The sequence below is a fragment of the Haliotis rufescens genome, unplaced genomic scaffold (assembly GCF_023055435.1).
Source record: "Haliotis rufescens isolate VD_foot unplaced genomic scaffold, xgHalRufe1.0.p SCAF_7, whole genome shotgun sequence".
In the NCBI taxonomy this organism is placed as follows: domain Eukaryota; kingdom Metazoa; phylum Mollusca; class Gastropoda; order Lepetellida; family Haliotidae; genus Haliotis; species Haliotis rufescens.
Genome location: NW_025964361.1, coordinates 41,686,037 through 41,706,533, shown reverse-complemented (window position 1 = coordinate 41,706,533; position 20,497 = coordinate 41,686,037). Strand labels below are relative to the sequence as shown.

General features: G+C 35.9%; 1 protein-coding gene and 1 long non-coding RNA gene across 7 annotated transcripts in view; one reads left to right on the top strand and one right to left on the bottom strand.

Annotated features, from left to right (window-relative positions):
* The first annotated feature begins 1,868 nt into the window (after positions 1 to 1,868).
* LOC125376078 lies at positions 1,869 to 6,756 on the top strand. Its single transcript, XR_007218985.1, has 3 exons — positions 1,869 to 1,939; positions 5,732 to 5,823; positions 6,699 to 6,756. It is a non-coding gene; the product is annotated as an uncharacterized LOC125376078 (long non-coding RNA).
* Positions 6,757 to 11,965: 5,209 nt separating this feature from the next.
* Positions 11,966 to 20,497, bottom strand: part of LOC124129467 (ATP-dependent (S)-NAD(P)H-hydrate dehydratase-like) — a 378,497-nt gene continuing 369,965 nt past the window's right edge. For 2 of the 6 annotated variants that reach the window (XM_048387389.1, XM_048387388.1), the window contains one exon: positions 11,966 to 15,591. In XM_048387389.1, coding sequence (XP_048243346.1) covers positions 15,101 to 15,591 — 491 coding nt within the window. In that variant the 3' untranslated portion in view covers positions 11,966 to 15,100. Of the gene's footprint in view, positions 15,592 to 16,196; positions 16,217 to 16,581; positions 16,675 to 20,497 lie in introns of all 6 variants that reach the window. The other 4 variants (XR_007218937.1, XM_048387392.1, XM_048387390.1 and 1 more) reach the window with 4 other exon arrangements.

Sequence of the window (20,497 nt, the reverse complement as noted above, 5' to 3'; positions counted from 1 at the left end):
TTATAAAAAAAATGCTCACCGGAACAAAGACACTACGAGTTATTTCCCTACTAAATTCAAACCACATTTTCATGTGCGGCTAGCATTTAGCACTGCACGCATTTCAGTACACCTCGTGATAATTCAGGAAAGACTCGTTCTCCGTCTCTTCTACAAATGTCATTTATCACAAGAAGACACCGTGATAGTGTATCTAAGGGGCATAACTCCTGCTCCCAAAGGGGATGCATTATCTTCCATATCGCCCAGGGCATCATTTTCATCCTGTTATCTCCTACTTGGGAGGTTTGTAATGTCATCGTCATTTCCCAAGAGGGACACTCATTTTAATTGTGCCTTTTTTTGTCCGTCTTCGATTCTTCCTGGCAAGAAAACTGTTTCGCCACGTGTGTACGGCAAAGTTTGTAAATATCGCTGCCATTGCCCCTTCTCACTCACCCCATTTCCTGCAGTATGGTGCCACCTGCTCGAGATAAAAGCCGTAATGTACATCCGTTTCAAAACTCCATAAATGTTTATTTTTTGAGCCAAGTCGAAAGAAAAGGAAAGGTTAAGATCTGAGTGTGTGTTTTTATCACATTATCTTACACTGGGATCTCTGGTGGTCAAATTACGTCAATATTTTCTTTGATTCACTATCTTTCATGAATGACATCCTTTTCCTGAGTGTATGTGAAATATTAGGAGTTGACAGTGAAGGTCAATTTCAAAATGCTATCAATAAGTATGAATGTTGCAAACTGATTCACTTACGAATGAAATACAAAGGATTTGTTTTTAAATTTCTGCGATTTTCTGTCTTTAGAAATGTTCATATTTTTATCCAATACAATTTAGAATTGTATACAAACAAAATCATCAAAATGGCCATCTGATCTATTCCAACTGGGCACATGTGTTTCATTATTAGTTAATATTTTTAAGCTTTTGAAACAAACTGATGATACTTTTGTAACGATATTTCAATTAGAACTGCATGTTTGTTGAGTTTTAAAGTTCATCTTAGCCTAAGTACTTTACAGAAAGGCTAAGGCAGCTGATCCATTCAATAGAAACCGGGCGCTTCAATTTCAAGCACTTCGCTGATCACGAAAGTATTGATCTCTTGCCATGAAGAGTTGCAGTAGTTATCTCCCTTTATTAATCAAAAGTGATACCACACTGATCAAAGAGCCATTAAAATGGTCAGTGAAACAGATGGTGGTCTGAGAGAGCTTTTATGTTATAAGTATACTATATCCACTACCCCAGCTTACAGATCTTAAAGACATCTGTTCACATGCCTCCCTGGTCACTATACCACATGAAAGTACTGAAAATATCAACCAGGAACGTTAAAGCATCCAATTTAGCTTTTTCCCTTAAACCCTGAACCCAATTTTAATAACTCATATCTCTGACATGTAACTAAAGGGTAAAACTTGTTTGGAACTTCAGTAAAAAATTCTTGTTAATGTGGTAGAAATTGCTGGAATATTTGGGGCACTGGCAGAGCGCCATTATATCATGTACACAAAGTGATGTCAAGAAGTTTCTAATTTAGGTCTGACCTTTACAATCCGGCCAGCTTTACTATATTCCATTAAAAGATTTGACAGATTATGAATAGTGCCAAGAATATGTATTTAAGAGGTTCTGGAAAGATTGAAATCTGAAGCTTCCCCTGTCAGACTCTGCCAGTGATTTTTGGCCACGATTCACTGGAACATTTACAAATAATATTAAAAATATTTCTAGTTTTGAGGTTTCTTTCCCCCCCCTTGAAATTCACAGTGATGAAGACATTTCTTTCCAGTCGACACATGGTAACAGTGGGACAATTTGAGGATGTCACTTAATTATACCCAGAGGGCTGGAGAGAGAGAGAGAGAGAGAGAGAGAGAGAGAGAGAGAAAGAGAAGAGAGAGAGAAAGAGAGAGTTAAGAACTTCTTGATCAAGGTACTCATTTAATGCATTGGATGATAAAAGATAAAAACAGAAAAAATATGTGTACAGATTTCCCAATGATGTATTCACTATGCAAGTTTGTATTTTTGTCAAACTTTACTTCAGACATAAAAAAAAATGAAGACCTTTGACACAAGACCAGTTCGAGATGAGCTGCTAGCTAAGAAACTTGCAGGGGCAGATCTAGGATGTTAAGAAAAAGTGGGGCTTCAGTGGGTGGGGTGGGCTGGTGGTGGTTCCCACCCAAAAAATCACAAACACAATATGTAAACCATTATTGATAATTTTCCTGTAACAACCAAATCATCATGTTGTCATGGAAGCAAATGCACATACAAAATGTCATCAGATATAAAAAAGGTGGGGTGGTGGCCACCCCCAGGACCCCGCTCTGGTTCCGCCACTGAATGCTTGTTTATTTTACTATGTCTTCTAATCTTGATACACTCCTTTCAACACTTTCTGTCTAAACTTGTAGTATTTTCTAGATGTGTCGTCACCAACTGTCTCATGATTTTTTGGGGTTAATCGTTGATGAAATAATGTAAAAGTTCCTTTGAGATTACAATATGACTAATATGACTGTGAAAACAAATGAATTATTTTTACTAACCAGAAAGAGCCCAAGTCAATATACTATGATCATCATGTTAGTACGAATATCCCTATTCTCTAATGTCAAAGCTGCTTCAGGTCATTGCAGTTTCCTATGTAAAGAAATAGGGACAATTATTTCGATAATTCATTGAAACTTTAACCTAAACAACTATTTAATCAAATCTCTACAACTCATTTAACTTTTGTTAACAAAATGATCAAATCCAAATCATATCAGCTTGATTTTCTTCGCTGTAATATACCCAAAGATGAACGATAATTCTGTTACAACCTCAGAAATGAAACTAAATAAAGAACTGTCAGATTAGTTTCACGAATAGTTTCATGTTTCCCAGTGTAACCTTATAATCAGCTACAAGTAAGCTTGGAACGGATCACATTGATTACCTTCCTGAAAACCTACAGCCACAAAATCAAAGGAGTAACTACAAGCACCAAACTGGGTTATAGTCGTCACAACATTTATTGGATAGGGCGAAAACATTGATTTGGAATCAAATCAAAATCATTTACTGCTTTGTACATATCAGTTACAAATGGTAAATATTATTCTAATGGCTAATTATTGTTTCATTGCCATGAGAAATATGAGCAGTCACAGGCTCATTCAAGTAGATAATTGAACAAAATCAGGGACATGGCTTGTGACACTGAGTTTATTTACGACCTTTAGACACACAATATGAAATCATTAGTCATGTATAACCTTTCCTTCGCTCAAGGTGCGAATGCGTGTTTTTTACCTGCAGTATGCCAGTTGCATATCGATGTCAGTTCTCCTTAGTACCTGGAGAGAGTTTGGGTATTACTCCTCAAATAACCCAATTATCCCTACTTAAAATATCTGTGATAATCTCCAGGAATGTAACGGTCATTTGCCTGGCACCGTCTTCAAACACACGGTTCCTAATTCCCCTGCAATTGCTGTGGTGCTGTTGCATGTTTGAAAAAAGTTTTCATTTTGTGTTTTTGAAGCTTGAAACTGAAACCAACTTTGCACTTACACGAAAGAAAAGTTGTTTTTCTTTGCGATAAGATTTCTGAAGTTTATTTACTAATTACGACACCCTGTAAGTGATACAGGTGTGATAGCCTAGTTTAGGAGTGTTGATCTTGGAATCACAGTGCACATAACGATATAGTCACAGCTCAGGAATAGATCATCAATGAGCAATTCACTCCGATTTCTCTTCCTTACCAACATGCTTGAAAGATATATATACAATCATTCACACTCCTTCCCTTGGATGCTTAAAGTATAATGCCTGTTATTAGAAATACATTATTGAACACACATCATTATAAAAAATATAGTTTTGAACATGAATGTTATTGTAAGAAATACAATATTGAACATACCGTAATTGTCATTATGAGAAATTCAGTATTGAGCATAATTGTCATGAGAAATTCAGTATTAAACATAATTGTCATGGGAATTCAGTATTGAACATAATTGTCATTATGAGAAATTCAGTAATGACCAAAATTGCCATTGTGAGAAATATTGTATTGAACATCAATGTCAGAAGAAATACAGAAAAGAACATAAATATCATTATTTGAAATAGCCAAACAAAGTTTTACTAGATTCTGGCTTTGGACTAGCAAGAAAAGTCACAGACAGCATATAAGAAATATGGTATTTAACCTAAGTGTCATTTTAAGAAATACAATATTGAATCTAAATGTTATTATGAGAAATATAGTATTGAACATACATGACACAAAAAATACAGTATTCTACCATGAATTTGGAAAATATGGTCAATCACATATTTCAAATCGAAATAACTACCTCTAAACTTAAACAGCTGATTTGACAGCCGCTTCACTAAGGAAGCTTATATTTATAGAAAGAACTTCCTTCTCAATCATTGTTATTTGGCAGTTTTGAAATAATGACATGTACCATTATAGCTTTAGAAATACACAGTCATGGTTGCTCCATTATTCAAAGTATCTGGCAATAGTTGATAGAAAGCAAACATGATAGAAATTAAGTTAGAGTGTATTTCAAGTTTTGGGGACTTGAAATTTGGAGCCTTCTGATTCCGACCGACATCATATCTCATGAGTCCAAAAAATGTGACTTAATTAAGATGATATGTTGTGTAGAACTAGTTTCTTTGTTGTTTGTTGTTTAAGGCCACACTCAGCAATATTCCAGCTATATGACGGTGGTCTGTAAATAATTAAATCTGGACCAGACAATCCGGTGATTGACATGAGCATCGATCTACGCAGTTGGGACATGCATCAACCAAGTCAGCGAGCCTGATCACCCGATCCCATGAGTCGCCTCTTAGGACAAGCATAGTCGCCTTTACGGCAAGCATGGGTTGCTGAAGACCTATTCTAAGCCGGATCTTTACAGTAACTAAACCTAAAGAAAACGAAACAAGTATTGCAATATTTGGTGTAGAGGTAAACCTTGCAAGACTTGGTTCAATTTCTTTAGTGGTGCAAACCTTTCAATGCCCATAATATAATCATTTAAAGCATACTGATGTTAACATTGCTAGAGCATAGACAGTGCCATACTTTGTATATACACTGTATAGGCAAGTGTTAGTGTTACCTTAATTCACATCGACAACCTACTAAAACACTGGACTCATTCACTGCTGCTGTACTCCATATCTTCGCCAATACCATAGACTAAAATCTAGTCTCTGAAATGAACATATCGTACATAAAAAAAACAGTTGTTCAGTTATCTTAATAAAAATATAATAAAAAGGAGCCCAGTGACTCTCTTCATTTTCAGATACTGCAGTGATCTAGACTTGCCAAACATTATAGACTTGCATGGGCTGTATTTGATATATATTTGTATCAGGGTCTGTAAGACAGACTACCAATACCAAAGAGTTTGTGTTTAATTTTGTCATGGTAGAATGGCGATACACATGCTGTGTTTTCAATGTAGAACTATGTTACCTGTACCTATAGCCACACTAAACGTTACATCTGAAACCACACGCTGTGCTTTGGGTTCCAAAATATATTGAGTGCAATTAAATCTACAGGTAACCTAGCTCTACATTGAAAACACTATTTTATCTTCTATTTTTATGCCCATATATTCCAATATTCAGATTGATATACATGTATTAACTTATTTATTACTGTTTTCCTTTTTCTTTTTTGTGATTAAAATAGATATGAAAGAAAAGCCATATGAATAGACATGTCTTCTGCAGCCGATCCAGGCTTTGCTGTTTACATTGTTTGATTGGTTTCTTTAGAAGTTGGTGAGTAACAAGATACTGTCTTCGATCTGTATCTTTCTTTCTACATTAAACTGACACACAATTATATGACTGAAATACCATACAATATATTCATCAATACTGCTTTCTACATTAAACTGACCCACAATTGACAAAGTAGACACAATTTATGGATGACAACTTCTTTATTCTATTATAATGCTATGTTTTGGTAGAGATCAGTTTAGATCCTTATGCCTCTGTCAAGCATGGATCTATGCTGAAACGTTGCATCATAATTGAATAAATTAGTTGTCATCAATGAAATATTTTGTCTTTACACTTTACAACTTTTAAGGTACAATCCAGCATGATCTTTCTACCAAGATTTCAAAGCGCGTCACACAACTCTTGCTCAATAGTTGTTTGATAAGTGTTACGAGGCCTTACTGAAGCTTTCAAAATGTTTTATGGGAGACATGTGGAAGACATATCCAAATTTGACGCATCAGTGACAAAAATGATGTCTGATATAATTCCCAATTTTGACTTTTACCATGTGTTCCCATGTTTTCTTCAGGTAAACATTTGACTTGCCTTTGCATGTGTTTGTGATGTCAACACCTGGTGTCATCACCAGGGATTGATAAACACATGCTCTTGATATATCCAGAATCGTCCAATGGATTTTCTTTTAGTGGACATTTCTTATGATTATGAAAAGGGTTTTATCACTTTAATAGGAGTGCATGTATCAGCTTCCTTGTTACTTGAAGGGTGAGGAAATCATCCAAGAGCTGTGTGTATAAATATTTAGCTGCCAAAACTTTTTGTAATAATTTTGCTTAGATTCTGATTTCTTTTTATTGGAACAATCATGCATCTATAACAGGTTCTTTTGTTTGTTTGTTGTTTAGCGCCGCAGTCATCAATATTCCAGCTATATGACACCGGTCTGTAAATAATAGAGTCTGGACCACACAATTCAGTGATTGACATCATGAGCATCGATCCACGCAATTTATTGGCTTCATGTCCCTATTTGCTTCCACCTATGTGTTCTCTGTCCATCGTGTTGTGACAACATCATCCTTTTGTTGTCAACACCTACCAATGTTATCCCACTCATGTATGCAATTGTTGTTACTGTTAATCCTCTACTGTTAATCCTCCACCCACTATATATATTCTGTTCTATGTCCCTCATTCAGTCTTGCTTGACAACGGTATAAGGATCTATACCAAAATGTCGCTTTATCCCAGTATTAAAGAAGTTGTTTTCCATAAAAATTGTGTCTATCTTGTCATCCGTCAACTTCTAAGTAATGCCTATCAAACGATTCACATAATTGTGATGGATGACATGCATTAACTAAGTCAGCGAGCCTGACCCCCTGTTCCATTGGTCGCCTCTTATGATATGCATATAACACAGAGCTGCAGATAAGCTGCGTATCTGCATGAAATACGCATCAGAAATACAGAAATACGCAGTAAAAAATAATCCAAGCGTATCAAATATGCAACGAACATTACAGATACGCTACAAAAACAGATTTTGTGTGTATCATCAAAATATTGTGAAGTAACCCTGCGTATTCGATTAGCAAATCAGCAACTTATTTTGAAATTATAAACGGGCATTCCGTCAACCTTGCCAAACTCCACGATGACAGTCACATCATGATCATTTGCCATCACACTTTCCTGTGGAAGTATCGTGGTATTTTTGAGTCCTATAAAGCTCTCAAACCCACCAGTTTGCAGGGACTAGATGAATAGTGTTTTTAAATATTTAACTTAAATACCCACATGTGTAAAAACTAGTGGGTAACAGAAATTTGAATACGCAGATAGAATTACTGATACCCAGTGATTTTAAAATGCATGGGTAAAATACCCACAACACCAAAAGCTTATCTGGAGCTCTGATAACAGGTACTATATGCAATAGGTAAAGTAGCAGTGAAACTTATATGAATGGATCTTTGAAAATTAGTGTGTTCATGTTGCAAACACATGTCTCTAAAACTTCCTGTTTGGTGAACACCTGGTGTCATCACTGATTTTCAGTGATCCATTCATATAATTTTCACTTCCATTTGCCTTTTACGCCTGGTGGAATCTCTTTTGTTGGATAATTATGAAGTTAAACGAGACTTACCTGTAAGTTGAAGTTTGACTGAAGTTCTATCAGCTAATCCAGAGTAATGGAGGGATTACGTGTGCTCACGTGATCCGGAACATTACGGGATTAGCCGATAGATTTGGTTATTCTCTAGCAATTAAAGTTCTTTCATATTTGAAACAAGAAGCTTCTCCTTGTTGGTTACTGTCTCAAACATAACTAGGAATGTATTGCAGTATTAGTGAATGAGTTTGATTTTACGCAGCTTTTATCAATATTCCAGCAATATCACGGCAGGGGACACCAGAAATTGGTTTCACACATTGCATTGTACCCATGTCGGGAATCGAACCAGGGTCTTCGGCGTGACGAGTGAACGCTTTAACCACTCGGTTACCCGACCGCCCCTATTGCAGTAATAGGATTTCTTTCCATTGTTAATACTCTTGTGAATATCTTTTCCAGCTAACAGTTAATATTGAACCGTCTGCTGATTCAATAAATCTTACTTCTTAGGCTCATTCGAGTGAGGCAGTGTCTTAAATGTAGATCTGTGCCCAACTGACATTCAGAAGAGGTATTTTGATTGGTTGTTGATTTGTGTATGAGCAGACGCAAAACATTTCTTGATGAAATATTCAACAATATTTCAATGATGTAATTGGTCAACTCTGGTAGAAGACCCCCTTTAACTGCTATGTATATTCACTCTGGTAGAAGACCCCTTTAACTGTTATGTATATTCACTCTGGTAGAAGACCCCCCTAACTGTTATGTATATTCACTCTGGTAGAAGACCCCTTTATCTGTTATGTATATTCACTCTGGTAGAAGACTCCTTTAACTGTTATGTATATTCACTCTGGTAGAAGACCCCTTTAACTGTTATGTATATTCACTCTGGTAGAAGACCCCCTTTAACTGTTATGTATATTCACTCTGGTAGAAGACCCCCTTTAACTGTTATGTATATTCACTCTGGTAGAAGACCCCTTTAACTGTTATGTATATTCACTCTGGTAGAAGACCCCCTTTAACTGTTATGTATATTCACTCTGGTAGAAGACCCCTTTAACTGTTATGTATATTCACTCTGGTAGAAGACCCCTTTAACTGTTATGTATATTCACTCTGGTAGAAGACCCCCTTTAACTGTTATGTATATTCACTCTGGTAGAAGACCCCTTTAACTGTTATGTATATTCGCTCTGGTAGAAAACCCCCTTTAACTGTTATGTATATTCAATCTGGTAGAAGACCCCCTTTAACTGTTGTGTATATTCATTCTGGTAGAAGACCCCTTTAACTGTTATGTATATTCACTCTGGTAGAAGACCCCCTTTAACTGTTATGTATATTCATTCTGGTTGAAGACCCCTTTAGCTGTTATGTATATTCACTCTTGTAGAAGACCTCTTTTACTGTTATGTATATTCACTCCGGTATAAGACCGCCTTTAACTGTTATGCATATTCACTCTGGTAGAAGACCCCTTTAACTGTTATGTATATTCACTCTGGTAGAAGACCTCTTTTACTGTTATGTATATTCACTCTGGTATAATACCCCCTTTAACTGTTATGTATATTCACTCTGGTAGAAGACCCCTTTAACTGTTATGTATATTCACTCCGGTATAAGACCCCCTTTAACTGTTATGTATATTCACTCTGGTCAAGACCCACTGTAAGTATTATGTATATTCAAATGAACATCTAAACAATTGAAGAAAACAGAGCCAGTGTTGTACTGATATTTGTGGTTTATTCATATGAGAAAATAAATACATATACAGCTCTGATAACCACACAGTGCCAGGACCTGTGATACGCATACAACAGCATTCTGCATTCAGACGGCAGCGACAGACAGCACACATCTGAGGTAGTCACAGGCTGCCTCCATTGTTCTCATCGCCTTCCAGTCTCCCGACTTCGGCAACTCTGTTATGTCAGGTATTAAAGGGGGGACAGGCTCTGGGATTGGGGCAGTCATGGCGAATTTGATTCGGGTTGCTAAAACCCCATTTGTCTGTTAACTCCTATTTCATGTAAATCACTAGCAGTTACTTAATACCAAAGTACACAGAAACAGACACAAAACTGCAGTGATCAACAGAGGCAACTTAAAAACCTTGTTAGTCACTTAAGGAAAATTTTAAAAAATATTACGCAAAAAGTTGTCATTTGATTCAGGTTAGGATAGTTTCCACCCCTTATAATAAATCAGAAATAATTTAAGTATTTGCTAAATATGCTAATTTTGAATATTGTGTTTGTAATTTGTTATTCTCAGGGAAGCAATAACCTCATAGCAACTCTGTATCTTGGCACTGTGACCAAAATCCTTTAACGACAAAAACAAAATGGTCTGGCCTAATAACTAATTTTTCATCAGTTTTGTCTCTGTCATAGTTTTTTAAGTTTGATGTGATCAAGAAATACTTTCTTTCATTGATTAAAAAAGGTGTTTCTGGTCTAAATAGAACCTGGAATTCAGTTAGCTGCGGAAAGACATGCCTACACTTGCTCATTTATAATGAATCTGCCATGGCATCATTCTGGGGCATCGGGGAGGTAAAAAATATCTGATAAATAACATTGGGAAAGTGGAGAAAACTGGAGGCAGTACCTGCTACAAGACGTACCCAGATATATATTGAAGACTCTGAGGTAAAACCCTAATGATGTCGTGGTCACCAACAGCATGTCAGTTCTTCCAGTTTAAAATGCATACCGTATTTGACGTAATAAGCGCCCAGGGCGTTCTCAAAATAAGGAATAGGGGGCTCTTATTAGAATATAATTTTGGTGAAAAAAACCAGAGCTGAAAGATAAATTTCGTGGTTTATGCTGACGGCCTGAAATGTTTATGTACGACAGATATTTTTTTTCAGAATTTAATGGCCCATAATTAAGGGTGCATATAACACACAAGTGCGTATTATACGCGAATAAATGAGTCTTGTGTACATTGATCAATTTTAAGGGGTACTAATTGGGATTGTTCACTTGCCAGTATATTAGCAAATATCGCCATGGGCGCTTATAAGAGCGGGGCGCTTATTACGTCGAATACAGTATATACTACTCCACTTTTGATAGGGATATTCTGATCTATCCATAACACACAAACTGATTTTCATAATATATCAAGTGTATACATAATAGAATTACATTTCTGATTATCCTTATCAAAAGTGAAGTATTTTAATGATTCTGATTCCTTTTCTGTCATGAGAGAAGAGTTAAAGAAAATGTGAAACAATACATGTCTGAACCTTTAATCCAGCACTGAAATAATATTTCATTCTTTTTCCTTTTCATAAAGTTTACATATTCAAATATCTTGCTGTTGGTGACCGACGTCATGTATCTTATGTCAATATCATATCTATGATCAAGAATGTTTTAACATTGCACTATCGATATTACATTAACCAATATCTTGGTTAAGTCATACAAATCTGAAAACCTTGCTTAAATATGCTTGCTTAGACGTTAGGCTTTCAATTTTCAGTGATATACTATTACATGATTGTCGGAACACTTAAGCAAGGTTTTAAGACTGATAAAAAGACTAGAATATGTATAAATCTGTACAGTTTGCGTATATTTCTGTCTAACTTACATAGCAAATGTAAAAAGACAATTTGAATGACAACATATATTCTCAGACAACATGGTCAGCAAATGCTTTTGTTCATCAACAGTTCTCTTGTCGTTCATTCATCGATATGGTCATGTACAATTTCACATATGTCCAAATATATTACAAAATGTACAAAATGAGACAGATGTAAGAAGAACATATATTCCTTGTAATCAAGTGCAGCGTTGCTGGTACAAACATGTAACTGATGGTTGCATTTCATACATAAGAAGAACATATATTCCTTGTAATCAAGTGCAGCGTTGCTGGTACAAACATGTAACTGATGGTTGCATTTCATACACGAGGATGTTGATTCAGTATCAGGATACATGTATATGATTACCGGTACATCTTTGTAATCAGCAAGTATGAGTTCTGTCAAAACATTTACAAGAGGAGCAGTCTGATGGGGAATACTTTATTCCTGGAGTGAGTGAGTTGGGTTTAACGCCTCTGAACAATATTCAAGTTATATCACGGCGTGTCAGCTTAATGTGGGTGGAAAGCCCGAAGTGATGCAAGTCTCAGACGTTTACCACTTTGGTGAAACCCACAAGCACGGGTATGATGTTGACAAACCTAAAAACATAATTGGGGTGAATTATTCCTCGTAGATATTGACAATGTTTCCTCAACACAAATAATATGTACTTTATTGATATGTACTCCAATAACCATTGATCAAACTTCTAAACTTCTAAAATGTCATTTTTCAGTTCACCAAATGATGACTTGTAAAAATGTGACCAACAGAATAATTTCTTAATTTATATACCAAACTGAATAACATTTTAATCTGTTAATAATATAAGAACCCATTTCAAACTCATACCCAAAGATATAGTGTCATTCTATCTACCCAATGATGTTAGAATAACTCAGTTGTACTGCAATTCCGATGTTTCAAAACAGAAGTTTCTTCAGAAGTCCTTTAACATGTCACAATGTACAGTCAAGTTTTCCAAACTACAAAAGGTCATTGTTTCCTAATTAGACACAAACTCATGACAAATGACTTAAAAACACATCCCCAAACTTGAATTCCTAATGACATTGAAAGATAAGCCTTTCTCATTTCACTCTGAAATGCCAATCACTTCTTTTGAAGATTTCCGTAGACAAAGTGCAGCTAATTTGGACATGTTAGGAATAACCATATTAAACGGTACCAACAGCTGGGTCCCACAAATAAGAAGTTGACACTGTTGAATTCACTGACCCTTAGAAGAGGAGCTGACCACAAAAGCAGTAAACATGAAGATGGTATCGTGGATACTTTCTGCCAGTAAGTCACATGTTCACCCCATGCTTTTAACCCTCGATATTTGGCCAATGCTCAAACTTCATGCCCCTTGCCACCAACTCTCATTAAATTTGTCAAGATTTAATCTAATGTTTGTGCTGGATGGATTTATTCCTGCAAATGTGGATTCCACTCTGACACTGCTATTAGAGCCTTGTATATGCCTACTAAATCTTGTCCAAGCGTTATCACCCAATACATAATGGCTGGTAAAATCCATAAAGGGTCTTTGCTGTTTCTATTGGCAAATTTGAACAAAGGGATTGGAACAGTTTAGGAATATTACATTTCTGTATTGTCTAATAACTCCAACCAGTGCACAATTTAATCAGAAGTGAATCCCCAAAGAAATCAAACTCCAGAGGCGGTTTAAGATTTTCTGATGTGAGACGCTTTAATTGGCCACAAAATCATTAAATTTCATCACATTTATCGCCACTTTTGCATGAACAAATTCAATAATGGTCACTACAGCGGTTGACCAAGCAAACAAAAGTTTGTCTTCGTGGACTTTGCTTCCATTGTGGTCAAGTACAACCATAACAGATGACGATCAGAGTGTCCATCCCATTGTCCAAACTTAATGTCCGGTCCGACAGTGGCCATTAAACAATAAACATTTATCGAGATTTGATCAAAGGGCCTCCCACTCATGTGACCCAGCCGACCTTGAAATGTGATAAAATTTATTCAATTTACAATGTTTAAAATTACTGACAAATGGATCAGTGTGGGACTCCTTATGAAGATCTTAATCTTACACTGTCATAATTATTCAACTCTAACCATTGTCGTCCCAATAAGTTGATTAATGCCAGATGTTTATCTGACAATATTGTCTCATTTTTAATCAAATAAGACAGAAATGTTGATAATTCTGAAGACATTTCAAATTTTATTATGTCCATCAATAATTTAAGATATATATATACAAACAGAACATAATTGGTTTGATTTGGGTTTCAAAACAAACACATTCACCAAATGAGGAAATAAAATATAGTTGTGTTGAGGAAACCTGTCAACAGTTACTCTAGATGAACGCAAACACTCTCCTAAAGTCTGAGAGTTTGTTCAATGGAAATTGTATCCAATTTCTAACCAGTAATTATCACCACATAAGCAGTAATACAGACATCAAAATAAATCTTGAGAGACATTTCGTGAGACTTTTAGTGGAAGCCTGTCAACAATTAATCACCAGTTTCTGAAGTATCGGGAGATATAGCACTATTACTTCAGCTTGCACTGTTATCAAAACAACTCCTTTTTTAGTGCCTGAGATATGATCTCAGAAAAAAACTTTTGCATGATATTGAATCATGTCCGAAAAAACTGTAGTCCCCTGTATCATGGGAGACTGAGCACACCTCCACTTGGAGATTATTCCATGGGGAATATAAAAAAGTCTGACCCTAAAGGTCGCAATATAGCACCACTTTGTCATCTGCCGTTGGCTGTTTTGTCCACTTATTTTGGAAGCTAAAAACCCACCTGCTTAACAAGTTAATTCCGTTTGTTGATTGTGATAATAAAGCTACAGTGAAACCCTATTAATCAGGACAGTAGCATTCTCAGATAAATCATTGGATTAACCAATTCCAGATGAATGAATCCTGGACATATTGTATTAATATATGGACTTTCCCATCAGCAATTGTCCATATAAGCAGGGTTTCCAGATTATCAAGGTTTCCGGATTAGCAGGGTTTCACTGTATTTGTGATAGATACGACTGCTCAGAACTAAACTGGTCCAACAAAAGCAACAGAAAGGTAGCTCTGTACAACATATAATGTGTCAACCGAACAAGGGTCTAGCTTTTGCTGATGAACGCTATTCAACTACCTTTGCATAGAGCATTTGCGAAAGTGTCAATGTGGTCGTAGGCGTTTAAGGAATCATGATCGGTTCATTGTCTGTGGGAAATATCAGGGATGCATGTTTTTGTTCATCAAGAACAAATGTCTTGCAATAGTTTGTCATATATTGGCACAATTAATACTTCATGTTTCCAATAAGGCTGTTGATCTTCGGATGAAGGTCTGTTAACACAAAGGATTGGAGTGGCTCCTGACGCCAGTCTTGTTCCATAATAGTAGGCATCTTTGGCTTTCACAGGCTTTCACAGGGCATCCATGGACAGTTGGATATACTCTTCGGTATCCGCGGCAACCAGACACACAGACAGACGGAATGTCTTAACATCCATTAGAATCAATGTAATTCTGAAGTTACACAACAATATCCTGTTCTGTGTAGAATACTTCATCCATATCATGACGCAGCTCCTCAGGATTAATTGTATAGCTTCCGGATGTTGTCGTTCTGTCATCATCGTCACGGTAACTCATGGAATCGGCCCGCCAGCTCCCACTTGAATAAAAGTCTGTTTGTCTGGGAGGATAAGATGAAAGATCCATTCGATGGTAACCGTCGTCTTGCAAATTACGGGATGTGGAATCTTTGGCTATATTATGGGATGGAAAATGTTCAAAATGACACGGGCTTGCCGTGTAGCTTTGGGGGAGGTCGTGTGACCTTCCATAATCCAAAGATTCCTCCCTAATGCGTTTACCTGTTCCACTGGGCATTGGGGACACAACATGACCACGTGATCCGTTTCTGCGAGATGACCGGGACAACTCGGACATGCGGCCATCGTTAAATCGTGAGATACGATCGGCTCCAACGAAGTGAGCTGGATGAAGAATACGAGGATCATCTGCAGAAATCAAAATTCAAAATTAGAATGGATTAACTTAACCCTTAAAAAAATCTGTGACATCTAACAAGGAAAGCCTGTGATCAAGATTCTAATAACCATGTTGCTTTACAGGATTTTGTTGATTTTTTCCCTCCCCTTCAAGAAAATATTGAACTTATATCATAATATTTTCACATATATAAGAGTTGTTACAAACAATTTATTAACTAATTGTGTATGTCAAATTTTGAAACATACCAAAATATTATTAAAACTTATGATTATTCAAATTCTCAAACATAATTATTTATTTTGTTTTCATTGATGTATCAATAACCACAAACAATAACACTAGCAGGCAACAACAACCACAAGTAAACACCATGCAAACTCATGATGTTGTTATCAATGACATTGATTATGATTGATAGGTACTGACAGGTGCTTGATGAATGAGTGAGTGAGGGGATTGCATGAACAATAGATGCTAATATCAACCAAATCAAAATTTGTCAATCCTAGATATTGACAACATATATATGATCAAGCAAGGCATGTTTTAATCAACAGTATTGATTAATTTGGATTAATTGTATGGAACAATTTAAATAAAACTTGATTACCAATCAAAGATAATCAGGAACTGGAAAAAAAAAGAAAGAAATATATCTAATTTTTTTCTTCACCTCAACAACAAAAAGCTACTTCAATACAAACAGAGGCAATTCATCACAACAAACACCTTGGACAACTTCTAATCAAAGTAGCAAGCTAATTCACTTCAAAATCAAATGTCATGACTATCAACCACTGTTTGCACAGACTAATATTCACAGGCTGCCACGAAATAGCTGGGATACTGCTGACTGTGGCGTAAAGAAACATTCACTCATTCACTCACTCAAAATGCTACATACACTGCGGAGGATCAAACTATTGGCGGAAATAAACGTAAATCTGCGGAACTACGCACAATGTGAGTATCAACATGCAATAAGCCTAACTTACCATGCTTATGGCAGCAGCCCATGTTGGAGGGCTATACATACCACTGTTTGACTACCATTGGTTTTGATGGGGCAGATTCCACCGTATTTTTTGCTAGATGTACAAAATATTCTGTAATTACTTTTACAAACTACAAGTTATTCTGAATCTAACATTCATCTTTTTAGAATTAACATCTATTTTGACTATAATAATACTCATTTATAGGTACATTATAAGTTTTCAAGTAAATAGTCTATTTTCATCCTTTTGCAGAAAACACCAAAAGTGAAACTTTTTCGTTCATCTGATTATGTTGAATGTGAGTCTTCTAATGTAAAAACATTCCTCATCCAGTAAGTAATCAAGTCATACACTTTCTGAAACATAATTCTACATTTTGAAAATATGGTCAAACAAAAAACGTCTACTTTCTGGTCAGCTTCAGTGGTCTATAAAGGAACTCAGTGAATTGTGAGAGTCACTTGTGATTAATGCAAAGCTTGACATTGCAAATCCACCTCCATAAATCGTACAACTCAAATATGATCAGACATAAATCCCAAATCAATTGTGGCTTCATCTATGGCTGACAGGTTCCTAGACCCAAGCAATCAGTTTTAAACGTTATCCAAACAATATTTAGAAAATTTGTCATGAAAAATCCCTCACAGTCTTTACTTAATGGATCCGATTTATAAATATAACACAATCTTCATCTGGACGAGAGGGACAGCAGTCAACATAAACACATACATCAATAAAGCTACAACTTAATTGAATTTAGAAACTTGACAGATTCTTATAACATATTACTCAAATTTTAATCATATTAATGGAAAAAACATTCACAAATCCTAACATTATATACCATATATCAAGAATCTGTTGAGTTTTTCCACATACCAAGCAGTACCGGACTCAAGTTGAGATATACCAACATTACTTTTCCAGACAGTCCATGAAAAACATTTAATCATCAATTTCTCAGTCTTATTAGAGAATAATGAAGTACGTCTGGGGTTTTCCATGCAAGAAAACAAGCGAAATTGGTCTCCATTACTTCCGAATATTAACAAAATCCACAAGCCTAAGTAAACCGTCCAATTTCCTTAACCACTAGGGTCAAATGCAAATTCTGTATATCTACAAGTGCAAGCAGCGTAAATTTCAATAGAAGCGACGGCCTTCATTACCCTCTGTCACTCTGACTGAAGGGGGCTCCAGCGTTAGTCTACATCACCTAGTGTTTCACAGCAAACCCTTATTTTATTAGAGCACAAACGGATCCAGACCAATAAATCTTTGCCAAAGTCCCTTCTCCTCAACAATCTTTACTTACTCTCCTACCTGTTTGCCTAAACCACATTTCATAATTTTCCTTCACTCATTGATTACGTCTTTGTAAACGGATTGGCCTTTGAGTCTTATGCAAATGCATGTCTGATGTAAAGATCTAGTCAAAAAAACGTGCCACTCTGTCTGAGGTAAATTGCATCTAGAGTTTAAGAGAAAAATCAACTTTTCTCAAAAAGAAAAAGCTGATTTAAACAAAGATATTCGGACATGTTTTCGTCTGGTTAAAACAATTTATGTCCATTTGACCTTTTCAATCATTTTAATTCTTACTTCAATATTATTAGGTAATAAGTAGTAAATATAGTTAATTAAAATTCAACAAACACTAAGATCATGTTCACCCTGGGAATGTTGATAAAGAGCTAAAGTAAACAGGCCATTAGAGAATCCTTATCAACACAAAGGTCCATTATCCGCCTTCCAGTTGTCTCAAACTATGAATTAACTCTTATATTTTCATACTCGCCAGGACTTTTAAAAGACAAATTTCACTGATTTAATAACATTATTCCAGACAAAATGTAAAATTTTCTCTGAGTCTCTTTTCCGCCCAAACATTTGAAACTGCCAGTTTTTTGTTCCAGCCTGTTCACAATTATCCCAGGAAAAAAATCCTACATCAATGCCAAAATGACACAGAGATAACATATGATTAACTGGAAGCGTCTCAGAAACTATTTTTCTTCATAATGTCACTTTTCTGTCTGACTGTTGAGGCACATCCTCGTCACCACTTCATCGGGATCTGGACTGTGGAGTATTATAGCTGCAACTGTGGGCCGTATCAATGTCAGACGTTTCCAAGAGCTCACTCTAGACTGTTTACACACTTCTTTCACTCAAGTGCCCTAACCTACCTCCACTGAGGCCTTCGAGACCTTGAGGGCTTTTCTCTTCAGATGAGAACATCTTTCCATCTTAACTGATCCCTACGAGTACTGTAGACTTGAAATTTTGAAAGCCTGTCATTACATTCAAGTATATACACAGTCTGACTTGAATTATGCTGTGTAATCTATGGTCTAGGCCATTTCTAAATTTACATGCCAATAAAATATAACCTCTGTTTTCGATTTGTATGCCCTAAAAGCTTTTCTGGTGAATATATTTTAGTTAGAAATGTTTTAAACATGTCCATACTAAGGATGATAAATTTTAAGAAAAATATCGTGTCATATTTGTAAATTTTCAAATTTATCACAAACTAAAAAGATATATGCTAATTTTTGAAAAGCACTTTGGTGATGTCTTTAATACCTCAGAGCTTCCTTGAGAAAACTTAAATAATCATTACAGCATTGGGAGCCACACACATCAAACTTCCACTCCCGTGGGGAAACATTACCAGGCTTTCTGACATATCTGCAGATAACCTATCTCTGACTTTATCACTAACTCACAAAATACCCATGAAATTTGCCTCCCTAATGGCATTAATCTAAAACCAATATGCCAGGAACTCGCAAGCTTTCCCCAAGGTGATTCTAGACTCAGGCTTGAAACTGCCATTGCCTAATCACCACGTTTGGGATAATAAATATTTGTCACTGAAAAGCCTTGAGATATTTTGATATCTCCATTCATGCTGAGATAACTGTGTTACACTTGAAGTTCAATCAGTGGATAGCCTTGTGTTTACAATTTGTATCGAAGTTTTCTTGTTTTTGTACCATAATCTCCCATTTCAGCACGCTTGGTACATGTTAGTCTTTGTAACTGTGATAAAATAAATTTTGTTTGCACGAAATTGACATGGATCCAAACTTGAGGGTTGTCCGACAAAACTTTAAGATAGGGAAGAGACTACGGTCCTTGAGTTTTGTAAACAAGTTCTAACTTTGTCACTTGAGAGTCCTCCGATTGTGTATATCAACTTGACATCCATTCATTGCTAAAGGTCTATGTTTCATCTCAATGGAATGTTCTAATCAAAAACGTAAATATACCCCTTCACATGTTGTGCAAATGTTAGTGTTATAGGCGAAACACAATCTCGCGTGTTATTCGTACAAGTTGTACTATCTTTGTATAGAATAAAACTGCTGTTTATTGCAACAATATCTAAAAATCAATTTAAGCTTTACATAATTTCAAGATTTGATAATTCTGTTTTGAGCAACAGAATATGTTCCCTGGCTTTTGATTGGTTAACCAAGCAATTACTTTTTTTAAGTTTCCATCCCCTCAAAACAATACAGACTACTGGTGGTTGATAATAAAAAGGGCAGGGATTACGTTGCATAATAATGTCAACAATTTCATATTGTCTACAGTTGTTTGTGTGTTTATGAATAAATATGCAGTATGTTATTATTGTTGAAATATTTATTTACTTCGGTATAAGAAATGACTAAAAAATATTTATTCATGGAGGTATTATAAGCACAAAATATATCGAAGTCAATTCTTAAACATCTCTGCTGCCTTTCAAAGCTTCCTAACATTACAACAAGAATGACACTGCACCAAACACTAAAATCTCAGTAATCAGAAGCCTGTTTATGTTTTATGATAATTCAAGGAAATATGTCAGATTAAGTGGCCATGTGGGTTGTGAGTGACACGGACTGTGACAGGC